This window comes from Phoca vitulina, unplaced genomic scaffold, assembly GCF_004348235.1.
Source record: "Phoca vitulina isolate PV1807 unplaced genomic scaffold, GSC_HSeal_1.0 scaffold81, whole genome shotgun sequence".
Lineage (NCBI taxonomy): Eukaryota > Metazoa > Chordata > Mammalia > Carnivora > Phocidae > Phoca > Phoca vitulina.
In genome coordinates, this window is record NW_022589784.1 from 2,771,121 (window position 1) to 2,794,165 (window position 23,045).

General features: G+C 53.3%; 2 protein-coding genes across 6 annotated transcripts in view; one reads left to right on the forward strand and one right to left on the reverse strand.

The window, feature by feature from the left end:
• ZFR2 (zinc finger RNA binding protein 2) overlaps nt 1-4,092 on the reverse strand; it is a 39,600-nt gene extending 35,508 nt beyond the window's left edge. For all 4 annotated transcript variants that reach the window (XM_032394542.1, XM_032394541.1, XM_032394544.1 and 1 more), the window contains exon 1: nt 4,022-4,092. In XM_032394542.1, the coding sequence (XP_032250433.1) occupies nt 4,022-4,074 (53 nt within the window). In that variant the 5' untranslated portion in view covers nt 4,075-4,092. The remainder of the gene's footprint in view (nt 1-4,021) is intronic.
• Nucleotides 4,093-10,692: 6,600 nt separating this feature from the next.
• Nucleotides 10,693-23,045, forward strand: part of ATCAY (ATCAY kinesin light chain interacting caytaxin) — a 30,188-nt gene continuing 17,835 nt past the window's right edge. For both annotated transcript variants that reach the window (XR_004298128.1, XM_032394545.1), the window contains exons 1-2: nt 10,693-11,031; nt 13,864-13,981. Coding sequence is in view for 1 of the 2 variants with exons in the window: in XM_032394545.1 (XP_032250436.1) it covers nt 13,905-13,981 (77 nt within the window). In the remaining variant the exon portion in view is untranslated. The remainder of the gene's footprint in view (nt 11,032-13,863; nt 13,982-23,045) is intronic.

Consider the following 23,045-nt stretch of genomic DNA (forward strand, 5'->3'; position numbering starts at 1 on the left):
ATCTTTAAAAAGAGAGAGAGCTTCTCAAAAGCTTATTAAAATAGAGCTTCTCCTTGGGGCGCCTGGGTGGCTCAGTCGGTTAAGCGGCTGCCTCCGGCTCAGGTCATGATCCCAGGGTCCTGGGATCGAGCCCCGCATCAGGCTCCCTGCCTAGCAGAGAGCCTGCTTCTCCCTTTCCCTCTGCCTGCTGCTCTGCCTACTTGTGCTATCTCTCTGTCAAATAAATAAATTAAAAATAAATTAAATAAATAAAATAAAATACAGCTTCTCCCGATGAGAAATCAAATCCAGTAGTTGTCTTATTTAGACTTAACAAGAATGCGAATGCAAAGGTAGCCAGGTGTACTGTACAGGTGGAATTTTCACAAAACTGCTGAACGAAGAGGGAAGGAAATGTAACAGAGAGGGCCAGCCTGTCCTGTTCCACTAGTGTGGACCTCCAGCATACAGCTCCAAGGTCTAGATGTTTCCATTACCAAAGTGATTTAAACACATACAGAACCCTGCTGGGAAAACTGCACTTGGGATGAATGAAAAGCACTGCCAAATTCAATTTTCCTCATGGGATTAATCCTTCATTCTGGATATCTGCAGCACTAACTCTAGCTCTAAAAAAGCTTTAGGAGATTTAAAAGACCAAATAACAGGGGCGCCTGGGTGGCTCAGTTTGTTGGGCGGCTGCCTTCGGCTCGGGTCATGATCCTGGACTCCTGGGATCGAGTCCCGCAACAGGCTCCCTGCTCGGTGGGGAGTCTGCTTCTCCCTCTGACTCTACCCCTTCTTGTGCTCTCTCTTTCACTCTCTCTCTCTCAAATAAAATAAAAATTAAAAAAAATAAAAATAAAAAAAAAAAAAATAAAAGACCAAATAACATACAGTAACTGAAACTCATCATACCAACGATTGTAAACTTTTCTTACACCTTCAAAAGTGAATATGCATCCAATTCCTACTGACCAACAATTCAAAAAGTTCAGATCCCAACCCTAATAATGGACAACGATATGAGGGATATTCCTATCCAGGGCTATGGTTATCAAGTTTAAAAGCCAAGAAAACCTACTCAAAATTCCTCTAAGAAAAAAACTGTTGTCAGGGCGCCTTGGTGGCTCAGTTGTTAAGCGTCTGCCTTCGGCTCAGGTCATGATCCCAGGGTCCTGGGATCGAGCCCCGCACTGGGCTCCCTGCTCGGCAGGAAGCCTGCTTCTCCCTCTCCCACTCCCCCTGCTTGTGTTCCTGCTCTCGCTGTCTCTCTGTCAAATAAATAAATAAATAAAAATCTTTAAAAAAAAAAAGAGGAAAAAAACTGTTGTCTTCACTTTAGCAATTTGTGAAACGGGTTTTGTAAATACTGTTGTCCAAATGCTACCATAAAGTTGGTATGCATTCTCAAAATCTGTTATCTAATTAGTCTTCCCATGGCACGTTATATAAGAAATATATACTCTAAAAGCAGCTGAAGGTTCTAAGCAAAAGTTACTTACCCCAGAAGAAAATGTCTAGTTAAAGTCATTCAGATAATGCAAATGATCTCTTTCCAAGGTTTTGTGAGAATGAAATTTATTTTACTATATCTATGTTTCAGTTCGCTTAAATTTTTTTTTTTTAAGATTTTATTTTTTTAAGTAATCTTTACAACCAACGTGGGGCTCGAACTTATGACCCTGAGATGAAGAGTCCCACACTCTGACTGAGCCAGCCGGGCACCCCTACTCTTTTCTTAAGGAATAACACATGTTCTTGGGGACACTTCTAAAGCACAGACTAACTTGACATTTCATTCAGGGTAATTTCACATCCTTAGTCACACGGGAGTACATGTTATCACCTAAGTCATCAGACTAGAGACAGCAGCTAGGCTGAAATGTGTAAGTACATTAATTCAAATAAACGACAGATGCATCTGCTGAAGCCCAGCAATTACCTATTTTAACAGTGTAAATACTCCATTTCTCCTCTGGGAGGTAATTTTTTTTTTTTTAAGATTTATTTATTTGAGGGGCGCCCGACTGGCTCAGTTGGTTAAGCGACTGCCTTCGGCTCGGGTCATGATCTCAGGGTCCTGGGATCGAGCCCCACATCGGGCTCCCTGCTCGGCGGGAAGCCTGCCTCTCCCTCTCCCACTCCCCCTGCTTGTGTTCCCTCTCTCACTGTCTTTCTCTCTCTGTCAAATAAATAAATAAAATCTTAAAAAAAAAAAAAAAAAAAGATTTATTTGAGAGAGAGAGTGAGCTCGAGCAGGGGTAGGAGCCGAGGGGGAGGGAGGGGAACAAGCAGACTCTGTGCTGAGTGCAGAGCCCCACTCAAGGCTCGATTCCAGGACCCTGAGATCACGACCTGAGCCGAAACCAAGAGTCGGATGCTTGACTGACTGAGCCACCCAGGCGCCCCCCCCCCGCGCCCCGGAAGGTAACCTTAATGACAGCATAACATTCAAGTGATTTCCCACTCATGGCTGAAGAATGCACTGAGAAAGAAAAAGAGAAAAGAAAAAAGAGCTTGCGAGCGGGCAGAGGGTGAAGCCCTTCCCAAAGTGCACGCCCCTAACAGCCTGGACTAGTGGATTCTGCTTTAACTACGCACCGGCAATAAAAACAGCACTGAGGGTGGTGGAAACAAAGGAGGATAAGATAAAAACGCTGTTGCAGGAAAGGGCAGGCCCCATCAGAAAATCCATCACTAGCCCAACACCCCACTTAGAAGCCACTCCAAGTGCGGAAAACATGAGGAGCCCTCCTCTTTTCCACAACCCTTAACTCCCAAGCCCCAGTCCGTTTCCTCGTGATCCCAGCGGAAAGAACACGGCCGGATCCCAAAGACCGGGTTGAGAGGTCGGCCCTCACTTTCCATGTACCTGTCTTCCACGAGCTGAAACCGAAACGTGCAGCAAAGGCCCCCAGCGCAGCCGACACGAGTCTCGGTTGCCCAAAGGGCAGTCTGCGGCCTTGTCTCCTCCCGGTGAGGAACTGGCCCAGAGGTCCAGCCAGGCTGCAGCTGGACAAGGCTGGGCGCGGGGAGGCGCCCCACCGCCCCGGCCCCGGACGACAGCCCTGCACCCCGGCCTGGGACTCGCTCTTGAGCGCCAGGCTGAAGGAGCAACAGCAGAGATGCCCCGGGGAGAGGCGTGGAGGACGGCGTGGGCTGTGTGTCTGTCCAGCGGGGTACAGCACGCCCATGTGCTGCTTCTACCTGGAGATCCCTCCCGCCCCTGGCTGCTTCCTCTCTGCCCCCATCTCTTCTCTAAGCTCCTCCCCCGCCCTCAAATGCACGGTCTCCGTCCTTCACACCCACCCCAGTGCCAAGCTCTCAGGTTCCTCTAGCCCTCCTCACTGTTCCCCCTGCCCTGGAAGCCTCTAATGCCCACCCCCCATCTGGTGTCAGGACTTCCCCCAGGTCGATCTGGGCCCCCCCCAAGGCTCTGCCTGACCCCCCAATCAGGGCTCAATCCCCCTTGCCAAGGTCTCTGAATTCCCTCACCACCCACACCCCCGTCAGGGGTCAGCACCCCCGACCCCACATTCCCCTGCCCAGCCAGGTGCCCTCCCGGTCTGTCTGCCCCCAGACCAGAATCAGATCGCCCCTCCACTCCCCGGTCCTCCGCCAGGGTCTCCGCTCCACACCCTGCGCAGACAGGTCCCCTCCGGACCCGCCCCCCACCCCCCGCGGCCCGCAGGACCCTCCGGGCCTCCGTCTACCCCCCACCCCCGCCCAGGGGTCCCCGCGCTCTGGCCCTCCAGCTGAGCCCGTCCGGGGCCACCCTCGGCCAAGCCCCCTCCCTACTCGGGCTTCTGTGCCCGCCTTGGGGGCCGCCGCCCTCCCCACCTCAGGCCCGAGCGCCCCCTCAGGTATGGACCCCCAGCACCGCCAGCTCTCCCTCCCGGCTGCGCGGCCATCTTAGCTGGCGCAGGCCTCCCAGCCCGTGTCCCGCTTGGTTCCGGCCAACACGCCGGCCCGCGGCTTCCCCGGGGCCGGGGTCGGACCCGCGTCGGGCCAGCGGCGCGGGCGGCGCTGGGGCCGTTACCTGTACTGTGGGCCGGCGCCCCACGCGAAGCCGGAGCAGTTGCTCGCCGCCATCTTGGCGTCTCCACAGAGCGCGAGCTGACCCGAGGCGCGAAGGGGCGGGGCCGCCGGCGGTGACGTCCCCGGACCCCGCCCCCGCGCCGCGTGCCGCTGCCGCCCCACCACGCGCCCCAGGCCCCGCCCCCCGCGCGAAGCCTGGGCCCTCTCGCTTCTCTCTGCACGTCTCCGGACTGACTCTACCTCGAGCCCCGCCCCCGCCTCGAGCCCCGCCCCTTCCTGGAGTCCCGCCTTCCCTCCGGTAGCTCAACATCCGGGGTCTCTGCCTCGAGCCCCGCCCCTTCCCGGAGTCCCGCCTTCCCTTTAACCATAAGGTTTTGTCGGGGGGGGTCTCTGCCCTACGTCCCGAGACCCGCCCTGAGCGGGAGCCTGGACATACTTTTACTTTGTGTCCCACTTGGGTGGGTTTAGGAGTTCCGCTGACCGCTCTGGCTGAGTGCAGGTGGCCCTGCTGAGGCGGCCACGTCCTGCTTGTCCCTTGGGCACCCCTGGTTGGCAGCCTTTCGTGGGGCCTTCTAAGAGCCCACTTAGCCCCTAAAGCTTGCTGACCCTAAACTAGTGGTTGTCAGCTGGAGTGATTTGCCTCCAGAGGACACTGGGCGGTGTCTAGGGACATCTGTGGCTCCTGGCATGAAGTGGGTGGGGGCCCGGGACGCCCCACAAAGACCCGGCTCCAATGTCAGGCTGAGAAACCCTACTCCAAGTGTAAGTCATTTTGAGAGATATTTCTTTTTTTTTTTTTTTTAAGATTTTATTTATTTATTTGACAGAGAGAGACACAGCGAGAGAGGGAACACAAGCAGGGGGAGTGGGAGAGGGAGAAGCAGGCTTCCTGCTGAGCAGGGAGCCCGATGCGGGGCTCGATCCCAGGACCCTGGGATCATGACCTGAGCCGAAGGCAGACGCCTAAGGACTGAGCCACCCAGGCGCCCCTTGAGAGATGCTTCTTGACCCACCTACGACAAGCCGGGCCACGTTGGGGAATGCAGCAGTAAGCAAAACTTCATGGTGCCAGTCCTCCTGAACTTAGAGTCAGGGAGGCAGATCATAACCAAACTATTACTTACAATTACAGTGCTTTTTTTGGTTAATAACAGCTTGACCAAGACAGAATTCACATACTGTACAATTCACCCATTTAAAGTGTGCAATTCAGTGGTCTTTAGTACGTTGACAGAGTTGCACGACCATCACCACTGTGTGACTCCAGAACATTTTCATCACCCCGAGTAGAAACTGTCTCCATTAGCCGTCATTTCTCAATCTCCCAGCCCCTGGCAACCACTGGTTTGCTTTTTGTCATTATGGGTTTACCTGTTCTGCACATTTCATATAAATGGACCACTACTTAGCAATAAAAAGGAATAAACTCTTGAAACACACAACTTGGATGAAGCTCTAGAGAATTATGCTGAGCAGGGAAAAGCCAATGCAACAAGGTTACATGCTTTACATACTCTTATGATTCCATTTACATAAAATTCTTGAAACGTCAAAATTACAGAAATGGAGAACATATTAGTGATTTCTAGGGGTTAAGGACATGGGGAGGAGGGTATGGGGAGTAGAAGCGCTGTACAGGGACAACGTGAGGTATCCTATGGTGAGGACATCTTCTAGCTCTCGACTGTATGGAAAGCAATGGTGAGATTGTACTATAATCGTGTAAGATTTTACCATTGGGTAAATGGGGGAACAGGGTACACAGGATCTCTGTTATTTCTTACTGCATGTGAATCTACAATTACTTCAAATTTTTAACAATTAATTTAAAAAAACACACACACAACAGTACGGGGCACCTGGGTGGCTCAGTTAAGTGTCTGCCTTCGGCTCAGGTCATGATCTCAGGGTCCTGGGATCGAGCCCCGCATCAGGCTCCCTGCTCCATGGGAAGCCTGCTTCTCCCTCTCCCACTCCCCCTGCTTGTGTTCCCTCTCTCACTGTGTCTTTCTCTGTCAAATAAATAAATAAAATATTAAAATAAATAAAATAAATAAAATAAAAAGAAAAACAGTACATGTACCAACTGTGGAGGGTGGTGTTCCTTTCCTCCTTGATATGAAGCAGGCACAGGGCTAGTTAATTCTTGGACAGAAACCATGCCGAGCCCAGGGTGCCAAGGAAAGCCGTATGGGTGATTTAGTGGATGGCATTCTTCCACTTGAGTCTTCATGACCATGTGTGGCCACCAGGAACAATCGAGTGGGTCTGGCAAATGCAGCTCTCCCACCATGCCCTGGCTAAAGTTCAGAGTAGTAATTACACAGGGCCTCCCTCCAATTCCCTGCAGCTCTGACGAGGTAAAGAAGGCTATATGCTTTATACAAAAGCAGGTCTGTTTTAATGTTTTCTCTGGATTACATAATATCCCACCCACCCCACCCCCCCCCGGTTATTTACTACAAGCATTGTGCTAAATGCTTTGCATGCGCGATCTTATCTGGTCCTTACAATAGCTCTTAGAAGTAGATACAGTTGATTCTCATTATTGGCAGCTGCTCTGTTATATAAAGTTGCAGCAAACCCTGCAAGAGTGAATGCTGAAGCATGGCCCCTGGAGGAAACCCTGGGGTAGGTTCCTGCGAGCCTCTGGTCACAATATTTTCATCAACTCATCAATACATAATCTTGTGCTCTGTATGCTTCTGTCTAAAGACACCTTATTTAATACACATTGTCGATTCGTTAACAGCCAACAGCACTATAATTCATGCCTGAATTAAGCTTATCTAACACATATATTTTCTCTGTAAGCTGCAGCCCAGCCTTTTGTGCTCAGAAACACCAGACAGTACTGTGCACGGGGGCCACTGTAAACAGCAAAACCACCAACATAAAGTGCAAAAATGCAAAAATCATGGTACTAAATAGATCCCGAAAGGGGCCATTTACAACCTGGGCTGGAATAAGGAGGCAAAATGGTGCCTTGTTCAAACCCAGCTGGGAACATCTATGGCCAGCACTCAAAGTTTTCACCCTCTGCGTTGTCTGCAAATGACCCTGAAAGCACCGTGAGTATGGATTTGGGGGTTACGAATGTCACAGATGAATTTCAGCCAGTAGGCAAATTTACAAATAGAGAAGTAACTAATAATGAGACTCTAATGTCCTTGTATTAATCCCCTTTGCAAATCATGAAAAGGATAGTCAAGGAGCTTTAGCAATTTCATTGCCTCAACCCAATTCTATGAGAACTGATTATGATTCAGGTGTTCCTCTAGGGCAGGGTTTCTCAACCCATGCTGTTGATATTTGGGGCCAGAGAATTCTCGGTTCTGGGGGGCCTGTCATGTGCATTGTAAGGTGTAGAGCAGCATCTCTGGTCTGTACCCACTCAATGCCAACATCATCTCCATCCCCCAAGTCATGATAACCAAAAATGTTCCCAGACACCACCAAATGTCCCATGAGGGGCAGAATCTCCGCCACACCGTGAGAACCACTGGCCTAGGGACTGGAGACACAACAACCACAACGCGCAACATCTCTGATCTCAAGAAACTTACGTTATGGGAGAATGGCAAACGGGGATGTGGGGCAGGGAGGGGAGTTAGTGTTTCTTGGGGACTGAGTTTCAGTTTGGGAAGGTGAAAAAGTTCTGGAGACGGATGGTGGGAATGGCTGCACATTGTGAATGTAATTGATGCCACTAAATTTGACACTTAAAAATGATCAGAAAGGCAAGTTTTATGTTATGTATGTATATTTTAACCACAATTAAACCAGACAAGAGCCAAGCTTGGCTTTTGCAGCGGCTCCTTGGCAGTGGCCACAGCACCACGGACAGCTCCCTGTGCGCTCTCATAGGGGAGGGACTGCTGCTTTGTAAATGCCCCTCTGTCCCGAATGTCTTTCTCCCGCTTCTTCATCCATCCCACTCCTACCCACTCCTCAGGGCCCAGCTCACATCGTCACTGCCCACCCTCCCCGCCGGGAAGTCTTCCCATGCACCCTCCCCCAAGCCACTCTGCTCCAAAGATGTCTCTAAATCAGCCCAGACTCCTTTGCCCATCTGTTTCTCCAAATGGGAGTTCTGCAAAAGCAAAGTCTTTCTTATTCACACACTGGACCCCCACACCCAGCCACAAAGACTGGCCTGGATTTCCCATTCAATTAGCACGAGTGTGTCTTCCCAGAGCTCCACTTCCTCCAGCCAGGAGGCTCTGGGCTCTCCTCCCCTGCTGTGGGGCAACGCCTTTCTGCCTTGGGCTCGGAAGGCCCAGACCTGATGCAGTGAGTGAAGCAGCAACGGGAGCACAGTGTTGGCTGATCTCCGTGAGGGGAGCCAGCATTCACACATTCCACCTGCATCTCCTGGAGGCCTCCATGCTGGGTACTGCGGCTTTCTGCAGAGAACACGGCCATGTACAAGGCCAACCAAGTCAGGGGCTCCTGGGTGGCTCAGTCGGCGAAGCATCTGCCTTCGGATCAGGTCATGATCCCGGGGTACTGGAATCAAGCCCCCCATCGGACTCCCTGCTCACCGGGGAGGCTGCTTCTCCCTCTCTCTGCCCTTCCCCCTACTCGTGCTCTCTCTCTCTCAAATAAATAAATAAAATCTTAAAAAAAAAAAAAGACCAACCAAGTCTCTTTTATCTTGAATTTTATAGTCTAGCGAGGGGGTCAGAGAATAAACAAAGAAACAATAATTTCAAATAGTGGTAAGTGCTGTGAGGGGGGAATCAGGCTCCTCAGTAGGTGAAACACAAAGCTATTGTATGTCCCGGTAATTCCGTTCCCAGGCGTGTACCCAGGGGAACTGAAAACAGGGACCCAGATAAGTCTGGTCAGAGCCATGTTCACAGCAGCACCATCCACAACAGCCAAACAGTGGCAACGGCCCCGACGTCCATCCACTGGTGAACGGGTAAACAAAAATGTGGCTAATGCATACAGTGGAATATACTGTTCAGCCATCAAAAGGAACAGAGCACTGAAGCTGCAGTGTGGATGATCCTTGAAAAATTATGCTCGACCAAAGAGGCCAGACAAAAAAATGATATAGTGTATGACTCCATTTATATGAAATGTCCAGAACAGGCAAATTCACAGAGATAGAAAGCGGATTAGAGGTTGTCAGGGTTTGGGGCTGGGGGATGGGGAGTTAGTTTAATAGGGACAGAGTTTCAGTTTGGGAAGATGAAAAAGTTCTGGAAATAGATAGTGGGGATGGTTGCGTGGCCATGGGAGTGTGCTTCATGTCACCGAACTGTACACTTTCCAATGGTTAAAATGGTAAATTTTATGTTTTGAGTATTTTACCACAATTTTAAAATGTATATACTGAAAAAAAATCGGACCGGGCAATGGAATGGGGTGATGGAGTGTGGGGGCAAAGGAGGGATGGTTGGGGAAGGCCTCTCTGAGGAGATTACTTCTGAGCTGACACCTGAATAATGTAAACATCTGCTGGAAGAGCGTTCCTGGCAGTGGGAACAGTATGTTCAAAGGCCCTGTGGTGGGGATGAACGTGATGTGTTCGCAGAACAGGTGAAAAACCACCGCATCGACAAAGCAATAGGCATCAGTTCCTACTTGGGGCCATTCGTTCATTTCCTGGGGCTGCTGTAACAAAGTACCACAAAACCAGATGGCTCAAAACAAGAGAAATCTATTATCTCCCAGTTCTGGAGGCCAGAAGTCAAAACTCAAGGTATTGACAGGGTTGGTTGCTTCTGGAGGCTGTGAGGGAGAATCCATTCTATGCCTGTCCAGCTTCTGGTGGTTGCTGGTGATCCCTGGCATTCCTTGGTTTGCAGATGTAAAAACACTTGTCGTTGGATTTGAGATTCACCGTAAATCCAGGGGATCTCACCTAGAGATGAGAGTACCGGATTCCTAACTCCATCTGCAAAGACCCTTTTTCCAAACAAGGTCATATTCACAAGTTCGAGAGGTTAGGAAATGGCCATGTCCTAAAAATAGACACAGCAACAGCAAGAAACAGGTATAGAAGCTTTCTCGGGAACCGTGCTAAGTCCTCTCCTACATGATCTCGTTAAACGCCCAAACGCCAGTACCATAATGTTTCCATTTCACAGATGGGGAAACTGAGGCCCAGCAGGTAAGATCACTTACCCCGTGGTGTGTCCCAGCTAGTTAGCCTCCCAGCCAGGGTTCGAACCTCCTTCTGATCTGATTTAGGAGGCTGCACTCTTTATGGGGTCCTGAAGTCCTCCAGGGCAGGGCCGCTGCGGCGCACAACTGCAGGGGGCGCCTTTCCCTCCGTTGCCCCCCGAGCAAGTGTGTCTCGTAAGACTCTGCCTCCCCAGCACGCAGCCGGGTCCCTGGCACACACGACTCGGTCCACAGTGAGCGGCCAGCTGAGGGACCCAAGGAATGGGGTCCTAAGGATATTTCCCCTGCCTCCCTTCTTAGATTATACTGATCTAAGGAATGAGGCCATCGCCTCATTTATTTATTTGTTTGTTTGTTCCTTGTTTTGTTTTTAAATCTGTGGTGCGCCATCAGGAAATCATTTCCGCTTCTGCCCCTGGTGAGGCTCTTGGAAATACTCCCCTTTCAGCCAATGGAGAGCACCGGATTCTGGCAGGGGGCTGTGCTTTATGGTCAGCCCTGCCCCCACCCACCCACCCTGCACACAAAAGCAGCATAATTAACTGTCTGAAGGCAGCCGAGCCTCCGCCGGCAGCGAGCTGGCGAGAAGACAGCTCGGGGGCACGGGCTGCGACCGTGGCAGGGGCCGGGAGCGCAGCCGGCCGAGGGGCAGCCGACCGCCAACTGCAGCGGTCCCCCAGCTCTGGACAGAAGCGCCCATCCGCGCCGCCACGTTGCTCTGGGTGACCTTCGCTGGGTGCAGAGTCCGCCCCTGCGCGCGTCCTCCTCCGATGCTCTGAAGGCCCAGGGGCTGCGCTCCGAAGCCGAGGGATGTCCGGCTGCATCCGCGCGGGGGTCGCCTTTGTTTGCGCGTAACGGGCAGAGGCCGCCGAGGTGAGTCCACCCGCCTTTCTCGCAGCCCTGCCCCGCAAGATCTGTCCGGAGACGTCCGCTGCCGCAAAGCCCCGTCCGGCAGGTGGGGCGGGTGGGAGCAGGGAACCACGGTCTTGTGATTCCCGGGATGACAACACAGCCATGTCTCCCGATGCCGAGGAAAACCTTCCGCAGGCATGCACGCCCACAGTTCACCTTCCGTGCCCACCGTTCACCTGGAAGGCAGAGGATTGCACCATTTTCAGGACATGCTTAGAGATTAGGCTGATAAAACCCTCAGCCTCTCTCTGGGACGCTTCCTAAGAGACCGAAATGTACACGTCCCATCGCTGTGCATTTCCTATTTATAACGCCGTGAGCGGATTTGGGGAAAAAAAAAAAAAAAGACTTGATAGATGTGTACATAGAGGCTTGCCTATGGGGTGGGGAGGAAGGGAGAGAAGGTTGAAGACTGAGTCCTTCTTCTCTGAATTTGAACGTGATACGCCGGTAACTCAGCCGGCCCAGCGCCAAAGCTCACTGCCTCATTCTCCATCCTCAAACGTGAAGCCGGGATCTTAGAACAGGCGTGTACAGGGCCCACGGGGGACCCACCCACACCCCACATTTAGAGGATTGTGGGGCCAGCATGTGTGGCTCCAGAGTCTCAGCTGTGGGTGGGATTGGGGGGCATGCTTCCTGGGGGCTGAAGTCACACCCAGCTCGGGGTAAGGATAACAGACGCAGAGACCTCTCCCCCACCCCCCACCCCCCCCGCGAAAGGAAATTCATTTCCATTGACCCGAACTTTGCCTTGCAGTAAGGTTTTGGGTGGTGGTTGTTGCATCAGGAAGAGGTTTTTTTGGGTTTTGGTTTTTTTTTTTTGGCGTACTGCGTCTTACTGTCCCTCCTCCATGAATGAATGACGACATTCAGAACAGTGACAAGGATCCAGTGGGAACTCTCACCCAAGTGTGTGTGTGTGGGGGGGGAGGGTGTCTAATTTGAGCTACCCCTCCCCCACTGCCTGGCCTTCACCTGGCCCAGGCTCCCTCTGGCTCCTCCCTCTCCGAGCCACAACCTCAAATGCAGACCCCGCCCACAGGGGCTGCTGTCCACACCCAAACCGTTAGCCTCGCCCGCTGTGCGGAGGGGCAGCATCGGCATCTGGAAGGGGGGGGACGGGAAGGGGCGGAGAGAGGGAGGCTCAGGTGCTGGCATGTGAGAATAACAACCCAGGAGCTACTTGGAGGGTGGGCTGCCAAGGACACAGCGAGCCCTCTGTAATGACTGTCAAACCCCGCCCAAGTTCCCTTCACAAGTGTGCAGTTAAGACAGGACTTCTCAATCTCAGATCTATGGACATTTGAGGCTGATCATTTTTGGTCCTGGGGGGCCATCTTGAGCACCCTGCCGTGTTGAGCAGCATCCCTAACCTCCTTCCACTCAATGCCAGTAGCACCCTCCCCAAACTGTGACGACCAAAAATGCCTCTAAACATTGCCAAGTGTCTCCTGGGGGGAGAGGGGAGGCAAAATTATCCCCAGTTGAAAGCCACTGCTTTGAAAGCATAGAACCCATGGTTTTTTGTTTTAAAGATTTTATTTATTTATTTGACGGAGAGAGACACAGCGAGAGAGGGAACACAAGCAGGGGGAGTGGGAGAGGGAGAAGCAGGCTTCCCGCCGAGCAGGGAGCCCGATGCGGGGCTCGATCCCAGGACCCTGGGACCATGACCTGAGCCGAAAGCAGACGCTTAACGACTGAGCCACCCAGGCACCCCAGAACCCATGGTGTTGACTAAGTTATAAGATCCTGGAATGTTATGTCCAAAGATATTATATAAAGATCATTTCTAGTCCAACTTTTTAGTTTGCAGATGGAGATACTGAAGCTGGGAAGGGTGAGTGGGGGAGTCTTCCGTGCCTCAGGGTAGACCCCAGTTCAGTCTCATTCCGCAGTTCCTGCTGCTCCCAGACAGCCCAGCTCTTAAGCCACCATTTAGGATGCTGCCTGCCACCCCATCCTGCCCCCAGCTCCTCACAAAAATAAAAAACAAAACTTGTGTTTTGTGCTTAGTGAGAATTATGACCCCAACTTCCAGCCCCAGTCTCTTTCCACACTGCCTCCATTAGCCCTGGGGTAAGCAGGTTGTCAGGACTTGCTTCTTTGTTGGGGGATAAAGGGGCAGGGCAGGTAGCCTGGAGAAAGTAGAGGTGGGTTGAGGTTGACCAGGTCCTATTTGAAAGTGTCAGTCCCAGGCGGGTGGCTTACTCGGTTAAGTGTCTGCCTTCTGCTCAGGTCATGATCCCGGAGTCCTGGGTTCGAGTCCTGCATTGGGCTCCCTGTCAGCTGGGAGTCTGCTTCTCCCTCTGCCCCTCACCCCACTTGTGCTCTCTCTCTCTCTCTCAAATAAATAAATAAAATTTAAAAAAATCTTTAAAAAGAAAAAAAAAGTGTCAGTCCCAGCAAGGAAGCTTAAGTATATCGGTCACTAACACTTTAGTATAAATGATTTTCAGTGGCTTTATTGCTTCCCAGATAACTCCAAAGTAAGGGAGCGATGATGATCCCTAAGGAGAACGGACTTCAGAACTTCAAAGCGAGGGGGGTTGATACCTGCTGACTCAGCCCCTCACCTGGGTTCAAATTCCAGACCCACGTGGGTGTCTTCAGCTCTGTACACCTCTGTTTTCTCACCTGTGACATGGGGAAACCTCATGGGGCTGGTCAATGGTTCAGTTTAATGAAGGATGAAACAGTCTTTGCATATTGATCTGAAGGGCCACACGTGGGTGGGGGGCTGTTATTACGATAACTGTCCAATAAAACCTTCATGTGGCCCGCCTTCAGGATTCATCTCTGCTTCAAGCCAGCACCTCTCCTTGGTTCTCATGGGGACCACTGAAGCCACACTCCGGATGGAAAACGTGGATGTGAAGGAAGAATGGCAGGACGAAGCTCTTCCCAGGTATGGCTTCTCCGTTTCCACATCACCTATCGCGTTGGGGGGAAGGGTGCCCACTGCTTCTCTGAGCTGTGGTGTGGGGGACGCCGAGGATGGATGGGACCAGGCACATAATAAATATTTGCTGACTTTTTTAAGATTGATTCCCCACCCCCACCCCCACCAAAGCCCCGCAAAAGCTCCATTCCCACGCTATTTTAAGAGTTATGAACATTCTTCTACAACCATCTCATGGACTGTTATATTCTTACATGTGTTCCCACGAATCCAGGTGATAGCACATTTTTCCCCGTGGCAGCCAGAGGGATCTTGTCTTACTCCTGCCTAAAGCTCCTGGGGCGGATGCCCACCCCAAGGAAAATCCGGTGTTCAGCCTCCCCTCCTTCTTCAACCTCTCTCCCACCACATCCCTTTCATGTCCCTCCAGTTCTAGAAGCTTCCTTCCCATTCCTTCTCCAGGCCCGGCCGGCGCTGACTGTCAGACTTCGCACCGGCTGCTCCCTCTGCCTGGAATGCCTTTCCCAGACACCCAAGCTTCCCTCGCTTCCTTCAGGTCTCTGCCCGCAAGCCTCCCTCTCAGAGAGGGCCTCTTGGCCCCATTCATTACCCCTTCCCTCAGTCCCTGAATTGTTTCCTTCCTGAACAGCGGCCCCCAAAGACGTCCACATCCTAATCCCCATCCCCTGCCAATGTCCCCCTCCATGGCAAAGCCACTCTGCAAATGTGATGAAGCTAAGGACCTCAAAATGGGGAGATGACCCTGAGTTATCCAGGTGGGGCCCCCATGTCATCGAAAGGGTCCTTCCCGAAGTTCGAAGGGAGGATCTGTTTCCATCCCTTTCTCAGATTCTCCCTTCGAGCTTCCAGGAGGAGCCGGCCCTGCCCACACCTTGCCTTCAGCCCCGTGAAACAGATTTCGGACTCACTTCTGGCCTCTAGGATTGTAAGAGAATAAATGTGTGCTGTTTTAAGCCACTGTGTGGTGATTTGTTACAGTAGCCAGGGGAGACTCTGCTATGAGTCTAATACTCTGAATATTTCACATATTTATCTTGTATATAGTCTGTTTTCCCCACCAAATGGAACCCCCCCACCACCACAGCAGGGGCCTTTGGTTGGATCACTGTTGTATGGCAGCATGAGGACAGACCCCGGCATACAGTTGGCGCTCAATAGCTATTGGGTGAGTAGGTCCCGGTCACTGGTAGGAGTAACAAACTGTGTAGGAGGGAAGCAGAGACACGTGCGCCACCACGCCTCGTGTCCCTCTGTTTGCTCTTCTGGGCCGCGTGGGGTCACGTGGTCGGCACAGGCTCCCCTAATCCAATGGCTGGACAAACTGACCATCTCTGCCCTTCTTTAATGCAAGCAATTTACCCCAGGGGATGATGCCCAAGAGCTCATTATATAACCGTCTGGGAAGGACTAGCCGAAGGGAAGTGTGTGCTCACCCTGGAAAAGAGAATCGGAAGAGGGTCTCCAGCTCCAGAAAATCCCAGCCACTGAGGGGCCGAAGGCTTCCTCATGCCTCAGTTTCCCTATCTGTGAAGTGGGGACATTAATCCCTTGCTCACAGAGTTGTTGGAGGAACCGGCTGAGGCCCGCGGGATGAAGCGGCTGGGGTGGGCTCGCCACATGACGCAGGCTGCCCAAACGCACGGTCCCCCTCGGATTGCTCTTCTTAGCTGCGTCTTGTTCACTCTGGCTCCCTGCCCCCCCCATCCATCGTTTAAAAGATAGCCCCTCTCCCAAGCCTTGTTGAGACAAAATGGGGCAGCTGCAGATGCGAATTTTAAGTGAGTTTCTCCCAGCTGCAGAGGGTCCCTCTCCGTGCTCAGTGGGCCAGTGTCTGCGGCACAGTGGCCCCGCTGTGCAGCCCCGGGGCAGGAGCCAGTCCTTTGCCGGGTAGTCTGCCTTCCTCGCTCTGCAAGAAGGGAGGGCAGCTCCGCACCTCTGTCTAGTGCCAGACAACCCACAGTTCTGTTCCTTCCAGCTCAGTGATCCCTTCCCGGAGGCGTCTTCCAGCTCCCCCGGGTGCCAGAGGGCTGGCCCTGTGCCCACAGCCCCTCCTGCCCCCACGACCTTGTACCATCTTCCTTCACCTCTGCCCCAGAGGGCAGCCCGGAGATGATATAGCTCGCTGCCTTATTTCTCCATTCATTCTCTGTAAGGCTATGCACCCACTGTATGCCCGGCCCCATGCAAGACACTGGGGACACAGGGCAAACAGGACAGACACCCTCGTGGGGCATTCATTCTGGGGCAGAGAGAGCCTTTCCCCTTATAAACTTCACAACCCAATATAAAACTGAAGCTGGGTTCGTGGTAACTGGGAGAGCGCCTGGGTGGGGTCTGACCGGGGTGGAGAGACGAGAGGTTGGGGAGGGCGCTGGTTCTAAGCTGTGAAGGATGAAGAAGGCTAGGGGTAGGGGCTGAGCATTCAAGGCTCAGAGAGCAGTGTGTGCAAAGGCCCTGAGGCCAGTGGGAGCAGACCGAGGGACGTAAGGAAAGCTGAGGGGGCATCTTGGCCAGTGTCTCATAGCTGAGGAGAGGCAAGTACAGGGTTAGACAGATGTCTGACTGGCGCCTCAGCCTGCCCTTCCCTTCACAAGCAAGTGGCCCTAGGTTTTGTTTGTAACTTTTTATTCCGATGTAGTTCCAAACTTAGAAAAAAATTACAAGAATGGTGTAAGGCACATCTGTAAACTTTTCCCCAGATTTGCCAATTAACATTTCACTCCCTTTGCTTTGTTATTCCCTCCCCTGTCTCTCCCTCCCTCCTGTGTCTCTCCCCTCTCTGTGTCTCTCTCTGTCTCTGCCTTCCTCTTCAGTCTCTCTCTGCCCCTCCCCATATATATAGAGAGACTCAGTTCCCGTTTGTATCTCCATCCCTGCACGGGGCATGCCAGTGCGGTCTCTCGCCCGCAACACACGCACATGAGCTGATTTTGTGCGGCACACACCTCAACAGTCCCCAAAAATGTGTGCGGCCGCTGTGGGTTCAGGGCACAGAGTGGTGGAGGGCTCTGAGCAGCCCGAGCATCGCTGCCCTGCCTCAGCCCTGCCCTTCTCCGTCTTGTGCTCTAGCCGTGCTGGTTCCTCTCTTCTGGTCTCCTCCTCCTCTGTCCCAGTCTGCTTGGGCTGCCAAAACGGGATTCCACCGACACTTACGTTCTCACCATCCTAGAGGCTGGCAGTCAGGTCAGGGGCCCGGCAGCGCTGGGCTCGGTGAGGGCTCTCTCCCAGGCTTGTAGACGGCTACCCTCTGACCGCAGCCTTTCCTCCATGCTTGTGTGCAGAGAGATCACTCCTGTCTCTCTTTCTTATAAAGCACAGCCCTATGGGATCAAGACCCTCTTATGACCTCATTTAACTTTTATTGCTTCTTAAAGGCCCATCTCCAAATGCAATCATATTGGAGGTTGGTCCTTCAATATATGAATGGGAGGGGGACGCGATCCAGTCTGTAACATCCTCTTTGCAAAGATCTGACTGCTGGGAGTTGAGTTGGGGTGGGGGGCGGAGCTGTGGTGCCACCCGAGGCCTTGGGACCCTCCCTGAGGCTGTGGTGCTGGGGGAACTGGTGGGGGGTGAAGGAACAGAGGTGTTGGACATTGCAGAGAAGGCCCAACAAGGGAATCTAAAAACCACCAAAGTGGCCAAGAAAGAACCTTTTAGGCCTCTCTGGCTCTCTTGGTTGGGCTTTGGGGGTGTCATATTGCAAAGCCCCAGCATTGTTGGCCCAGGCTCGAGCCTCGGAAAAGCCTCCCTCTACCCAGAAAGAGATTGTGTGGTTGTGTGCACCAGAAGCGGCCTTGGGCAGGCAGAGACAGAGACTGGCCAGCCCCGGAGGGGAGACTGAGGCAGCAGTGCCCAAGTTTGATACCCTCGAAGTCCTGGAGCACAAGCTTGGGGTGGGGGGCATGGTCAAAGTTCATTCCCAATTCCCTTGTCTCATACCACGGGAAACCGAAGCCAGAGGCTGGAACGTGAGGGTAGACTTGGAGCCAGCAGCCCCCTATAAGGCCAGCTCTGTTGCAGCCACAGAGCCCCTCCAGATCGACAGGTGCTCCCGCAGGTGCTCCCCACCACTCACGGGATGCGCCTTCACTCAGCCTGTCCTTCCACCAGCCACTTCTCTGAGGGCCAGGCCCATGACTCACCAAAGCAAGATAGGAAGAGGCACATCCTAGCAGGAAGCAAGCAGTTAGACAGAGAAAGCAGGAGGCAGCACTCAAGACAGAGGGGTGAGATGTGCAAAGGCACTGGGGCAAAGGGGGCCTTGGCATGGTAGGGAACGCAGCCCGCAGAAATGGGGCTGAAGGGCTCCTAGATGCAACGTCCTGGAGGGGTGCCCAGGTGAGAGATCTGGATTCCACACTGCACGCTGCATGAGACAACGCAGATGTATTCTTGCACAATTCTGGAGGCTAGAAGTCCAAAATCAAGGCGTCAGCAGGGTCTTGCTCCCTCTAAAGGGGACACTCCTTCCCGCCTCTCCCAGCTTCTGGGGCGGCCCGCAGTCCCGGGTGTTCCCTGGCTTGAAGACATATCCCTGCAATCTCTGCCTCATCCTCACATGGCCCCATCCCTGTGTCTGCGTCCACATTCCCCTGTTCTCATCCGCACGCCACTCACTGGATTTAGGGCCCCGTTAATCCAGGATGGCCTCTTCGTACCTTAATTACGTCTGCAGTGGCCTTATTTCCAATAGGTCATCGTCCAAGTACTGGGAGCTAGGACTTGAGTTATCTTTTGGGGGCACAGACTTCAACCCAGCACGGAAAGATGAAGCCACGCGGGGCGCCTCGCATGTGAAGGAAAGCCCACTTCTCACGGGGCTGGGGCTTGCCTGTTGCAGGCTCAGCAAGCCTGCGGGGAGCCCTCCGGATCTACTCTGAGTTTATGGACAGGCTTCAGCTCTGCACAGTATGAGCTCTTCTTGGGACTTGGGGAAATAGCAGTTTTCAGCTGGCAGAGTGGGATTTGCTCGGCTGATGTCCCAGGACCCGGGCTTCTCCTCCTTGGAGCCTGGAGTCCTGCTGAGTCAGCTTCTCCAGGTCAGCATGAGCTCGAGCATCATCGAACAACCCTTGTACGCTGGGGGCTCTGCCAGGTGCCTCGGCCTCACAACTTCCTCCCGCTCCCAGGAGAGCTCCCTCCCCCCTCCTCCACCCCTCCCCCACCCTGCATCCCCTCCCCCATCCTCCATCTCCTCCCCCATCCTGCATCCCATCCCCCACCCTCCATCCCCTCCCCCAAACTGCATCACCTCCCCATCCTCTATCCCCTCCCTCCCACCCTGCATCCCCTCCCCCTCCATCCCCTCCCCCCACCCTGCATCCCATCCCCCACCCTTCATCCCATCCCCCACCCTCTATCCCATCCCCACTCCTCCATCCCATCCCCCCTCCTCCATCCCTCCCCCCCATCCTCCATCCCATCCCCCCACGCTCCATCCCCTCCCCATCCTCCATCCCTTCCCCCCACCCCCATCCCCTCCCCCCTCCTCCATCCCATCCCCCCTCCTCCATCAACTCCCCCCACCCTTCACCCCCTCCCCCTCCATCCCCTCCTCCACCCTGCAGCCCCTCCCCCATTCTCTATCCCCTCCCCCCCCAACCATCTGCTTTCTGATCTGTTCCCAGGACTCTCCAAGCTCATTCCAACCTCAGAGTCTCTGCCCAAATGGAATGCCCTTCCCCCAGTCTTCCCATGCTGCCAGCCTCCTGCTCTCAGGTCTCCACTCAAAAGTCACCTCCTCAAAGAGGCCTTCCTTGACTGCCTGCAACTGCACCTCCCCTCCTTCCCCTTCTTCTGGCTTATTTTCTTTGTGGCGAGTATCACCATCGGCTTCCTTCATTTATTGGTTTACTCCACTGTTATATTTCTCCCCTCTGGCATCAGTCAGGGTCCTTGCAAAGAACAAAACCAATAGTTTTTCATTTTATATATATGATATATATTATTAATCATATTTTATGTTAAAAATCATATTATACTAATTATATAACGTGTCATATTATATATTTACGTAGAAATTATTTGGGTCGCCTGGGTGGCTCAGTTAGTTAAGCGACTGCCTTTGGCTCAGGTTATGATCCGAGGGTCCTGGGATCCAGTCCTGCATCGGGCTCCTGGCTCAGCGGGGAGCCTGCTTCTCCCTCTGCCTGCCGCTCCCCCTGCTTGTGCTCTCTCTCTGTCAAATACATAAATTAAGAACCTTTTAAAAAAAGAAATTATTTATGTTTGTGTTACTGTATTTATTAATTTACACATTCTTTATTAATATAGATTATACAATTATTGTACTTTTGTGTTATACATACAATTATGTGCACTTACATGTAATTGTATATATAATTATAGATGTCTTTTACATGTAATATATAGACTATATTATATACTTTCTATATTATTTTGTACATGAGTTTATTTATTTTGAGAGAGTAAGCAGGGCGAGGGCAGAGGGAGAGGGAGAATCTCAAGCAGACTCTGTGCTGAGTGCAGATCTCACAACCCCGAGATCATGACCTGAGCCGCAATCAAGAGTCAGACGCTCACTCACTGAGCCGCCCAGGCGCCCGGAGTAGGTGTATTTTCCACGCACAGGACTTACTCCAAGGCAGCGGCTCACACCCCGTGGGGACAGGGACGGGGATGGGCGGGTCTGAAATGCACGGGGCAGGCTGGGGTTGCACGCTCTGGTGGCACCACTGGCCCGAGGCAGAGTTGCTTCTTCCTCGGGGAAACCTCGATGCCTTTTGGTGGCAAGAGACCCACATTGTTGCGTGTAGTGTCTTTTCCCTAACGTCCCAGCGTTGTGGATGTCCGTCTACCAAACACCTTGACAGCAACACCTGGATGGTGTTTGATCGACTAACCGTGGCCGGGGATCTGTCCTCACTCCGCACAGGATGGGGATGTAGCTGTTCCCATTTTACAGAGGAGGGAAACCGGCTCAGAGCAGGAAGGGTACCACCCCCGTGCATTGCACTGCAAAGTGGAAGAGTGGGCCTGTGCTTCCAGGTTCTCTCAGACATCCGCTCTGTCTCCCTGGGGCCTCAGTTTCCCCGTCTGCACCGGGCAGCTGGATGCTTTCCCCACCTGGACGCTTTCCCCACCTGGACGTTTCAGCTGCCGCCGGGCCACGTTCCGCTTGGTTGTGGCTTTACGTGGACCCGTCCAGGGATGGGAAGCTGAATCACATCCTGATAGGAACCAGACAGCCGGGGCTGCAAAACAGCGCAGCTTCCTTCCGGTGGGGGAGGGGGGAGATGGTGGCAGGACGGGGGGTCCAGAGGACCCCTGGCTGGACGGAGGACCGGGCGCCCAGGCCCATGGATTTTTCCGATGTCCCACTGGGGTCGGTGCACGTGTGCTGAAAGAGCACAAGGGGGCGGTAGAGAGCAATGACTAGAATCAGCTCGCCACTGGGTGGTTCCTACTCCCCTCCCCCCAGGGAGTCCCAAGGCCAGCCTCAGTTTCCTCCTCTGTGCAGTGGGCTCCTCCCTGCCTGCTAGGAGTGCTGTGAGGAGCAAGTAAGATCATGCCATGAACATCCCGAGCCGGCACGCAGCGAGTGCCCTGCCCGTGGGGTAAGGTAGATTCCGGACCAGGAATTGCAGCCAGAGACATCAGTGGGCGCCGGGCAGGCAGTGGACATGCTAGAAGGAGCCAGAACAACATTCCAGCACCCGGGGAGCAGGAGTGGCCCACAATCCGCTCCTGGTGGGTGGCTGCCACGGAGGGCAGGTCCGTGGTTGAAGAAAAGACAGAAATCCAAAGTTTTTGTGTCACGTCTCTGATTTGACAGCAAACCTAAAATGTTTTTAAAAGCTGCGTGGGCAGGACAAAACTGGAGTGGCGCCTCCACCCTCAGTCTGCAGTTTGGGGTAACCTGGCAGGTGGCGGGTGTGTTTCCGGGGTTCCGGGGCTCCGGGGCCCTGGACTCCTTCATGAGTCACCCATGTTGAGAGCCCCAGACAACAGGGAGCAGTAGGGACACGAAACGGGCCTGTCCGTTGGCTCGTCAGCCCCGTCTGCCTCTTCTGACTTTACTCCAAGCTTGTTTTTCTTTTAAATGAGGGAAAATTCCCGGAGCGTGAAAGCAACGGTCTTAAGTGCACCACTCAGTGGCATCTGGTACATTTACAATGTTGTGCAGCCCCCACCTCTATCTAGTTCCAGAACATTCCATCACCCCAAAATGAGACCTCGTCCCCCTCGGCAGCCACTTGTTACCCCATCTCCCCACCCCCGGCCCCCATGAGCCCCCTTCCCGTCCGTGGATGAGCCTGTTCTGGACGTGTCACCCACGTGGACTCACACCCCATGTGGCCTTCCGTGTCTGGTTCCTTCCCTGAGTGTCGTGGGCTCAGGTCCGTCCCCGGGCAGCGCGTGTGGGCGCCTCGCTCCTGCATGCGGTCGATGTGTCGCGATCTGTCGATGGGCATTTGGAGTGTTTCCACGTTTTGGCTGCTGTGAATCATGTCGCTATGAACACGGGTGGACACGTGTCTTCACTTCCTGTGGGCCTGTTCAGTGTGGACCTTTGAGCTGCATGGGAGCAGAGTGAGGTCCCATTCTTCCCTTACCCCCCAGACCCTCCACTGCGCCTGGGGGGTAGTGGTTGCTCAAGGAACACTGGAGGTTTGATGAGTGGGAGGAAGGGGAGCAGAGGAGGAAGGGCACCAGCCTTGAGAGGAACAGAGGCAGCGAGGGAATGAATGGTTTTCAAGAGGAAAGGAAAACGCATTCCATCACTCCATGCCCTCCTCTCCTGAACAGCTCCCCATTCAGCCCTGCTGGGTCACAGGGGTGAATTAGCGCTTTCGCGAGTCAGCATGCCCTGAGCTAGAACGCTCTGCAAAAGTTCTGCCTCGTTGACTATTTCCCGGGAGCAAAGGAGCTGGAGCGTCTGGGTCAAACTCAGGCAGCGTGAGCTTTCGCTCCCAAAAGTGGCCTGGGCATTGCCAGAAAAAAAAAGGTCTTATTTTGGGGCGCCTGGGTGGCTCAGTCGGTTAAGCACCGACTCCTGATTTAGGCTCAGGTCATGGTCTCAGGG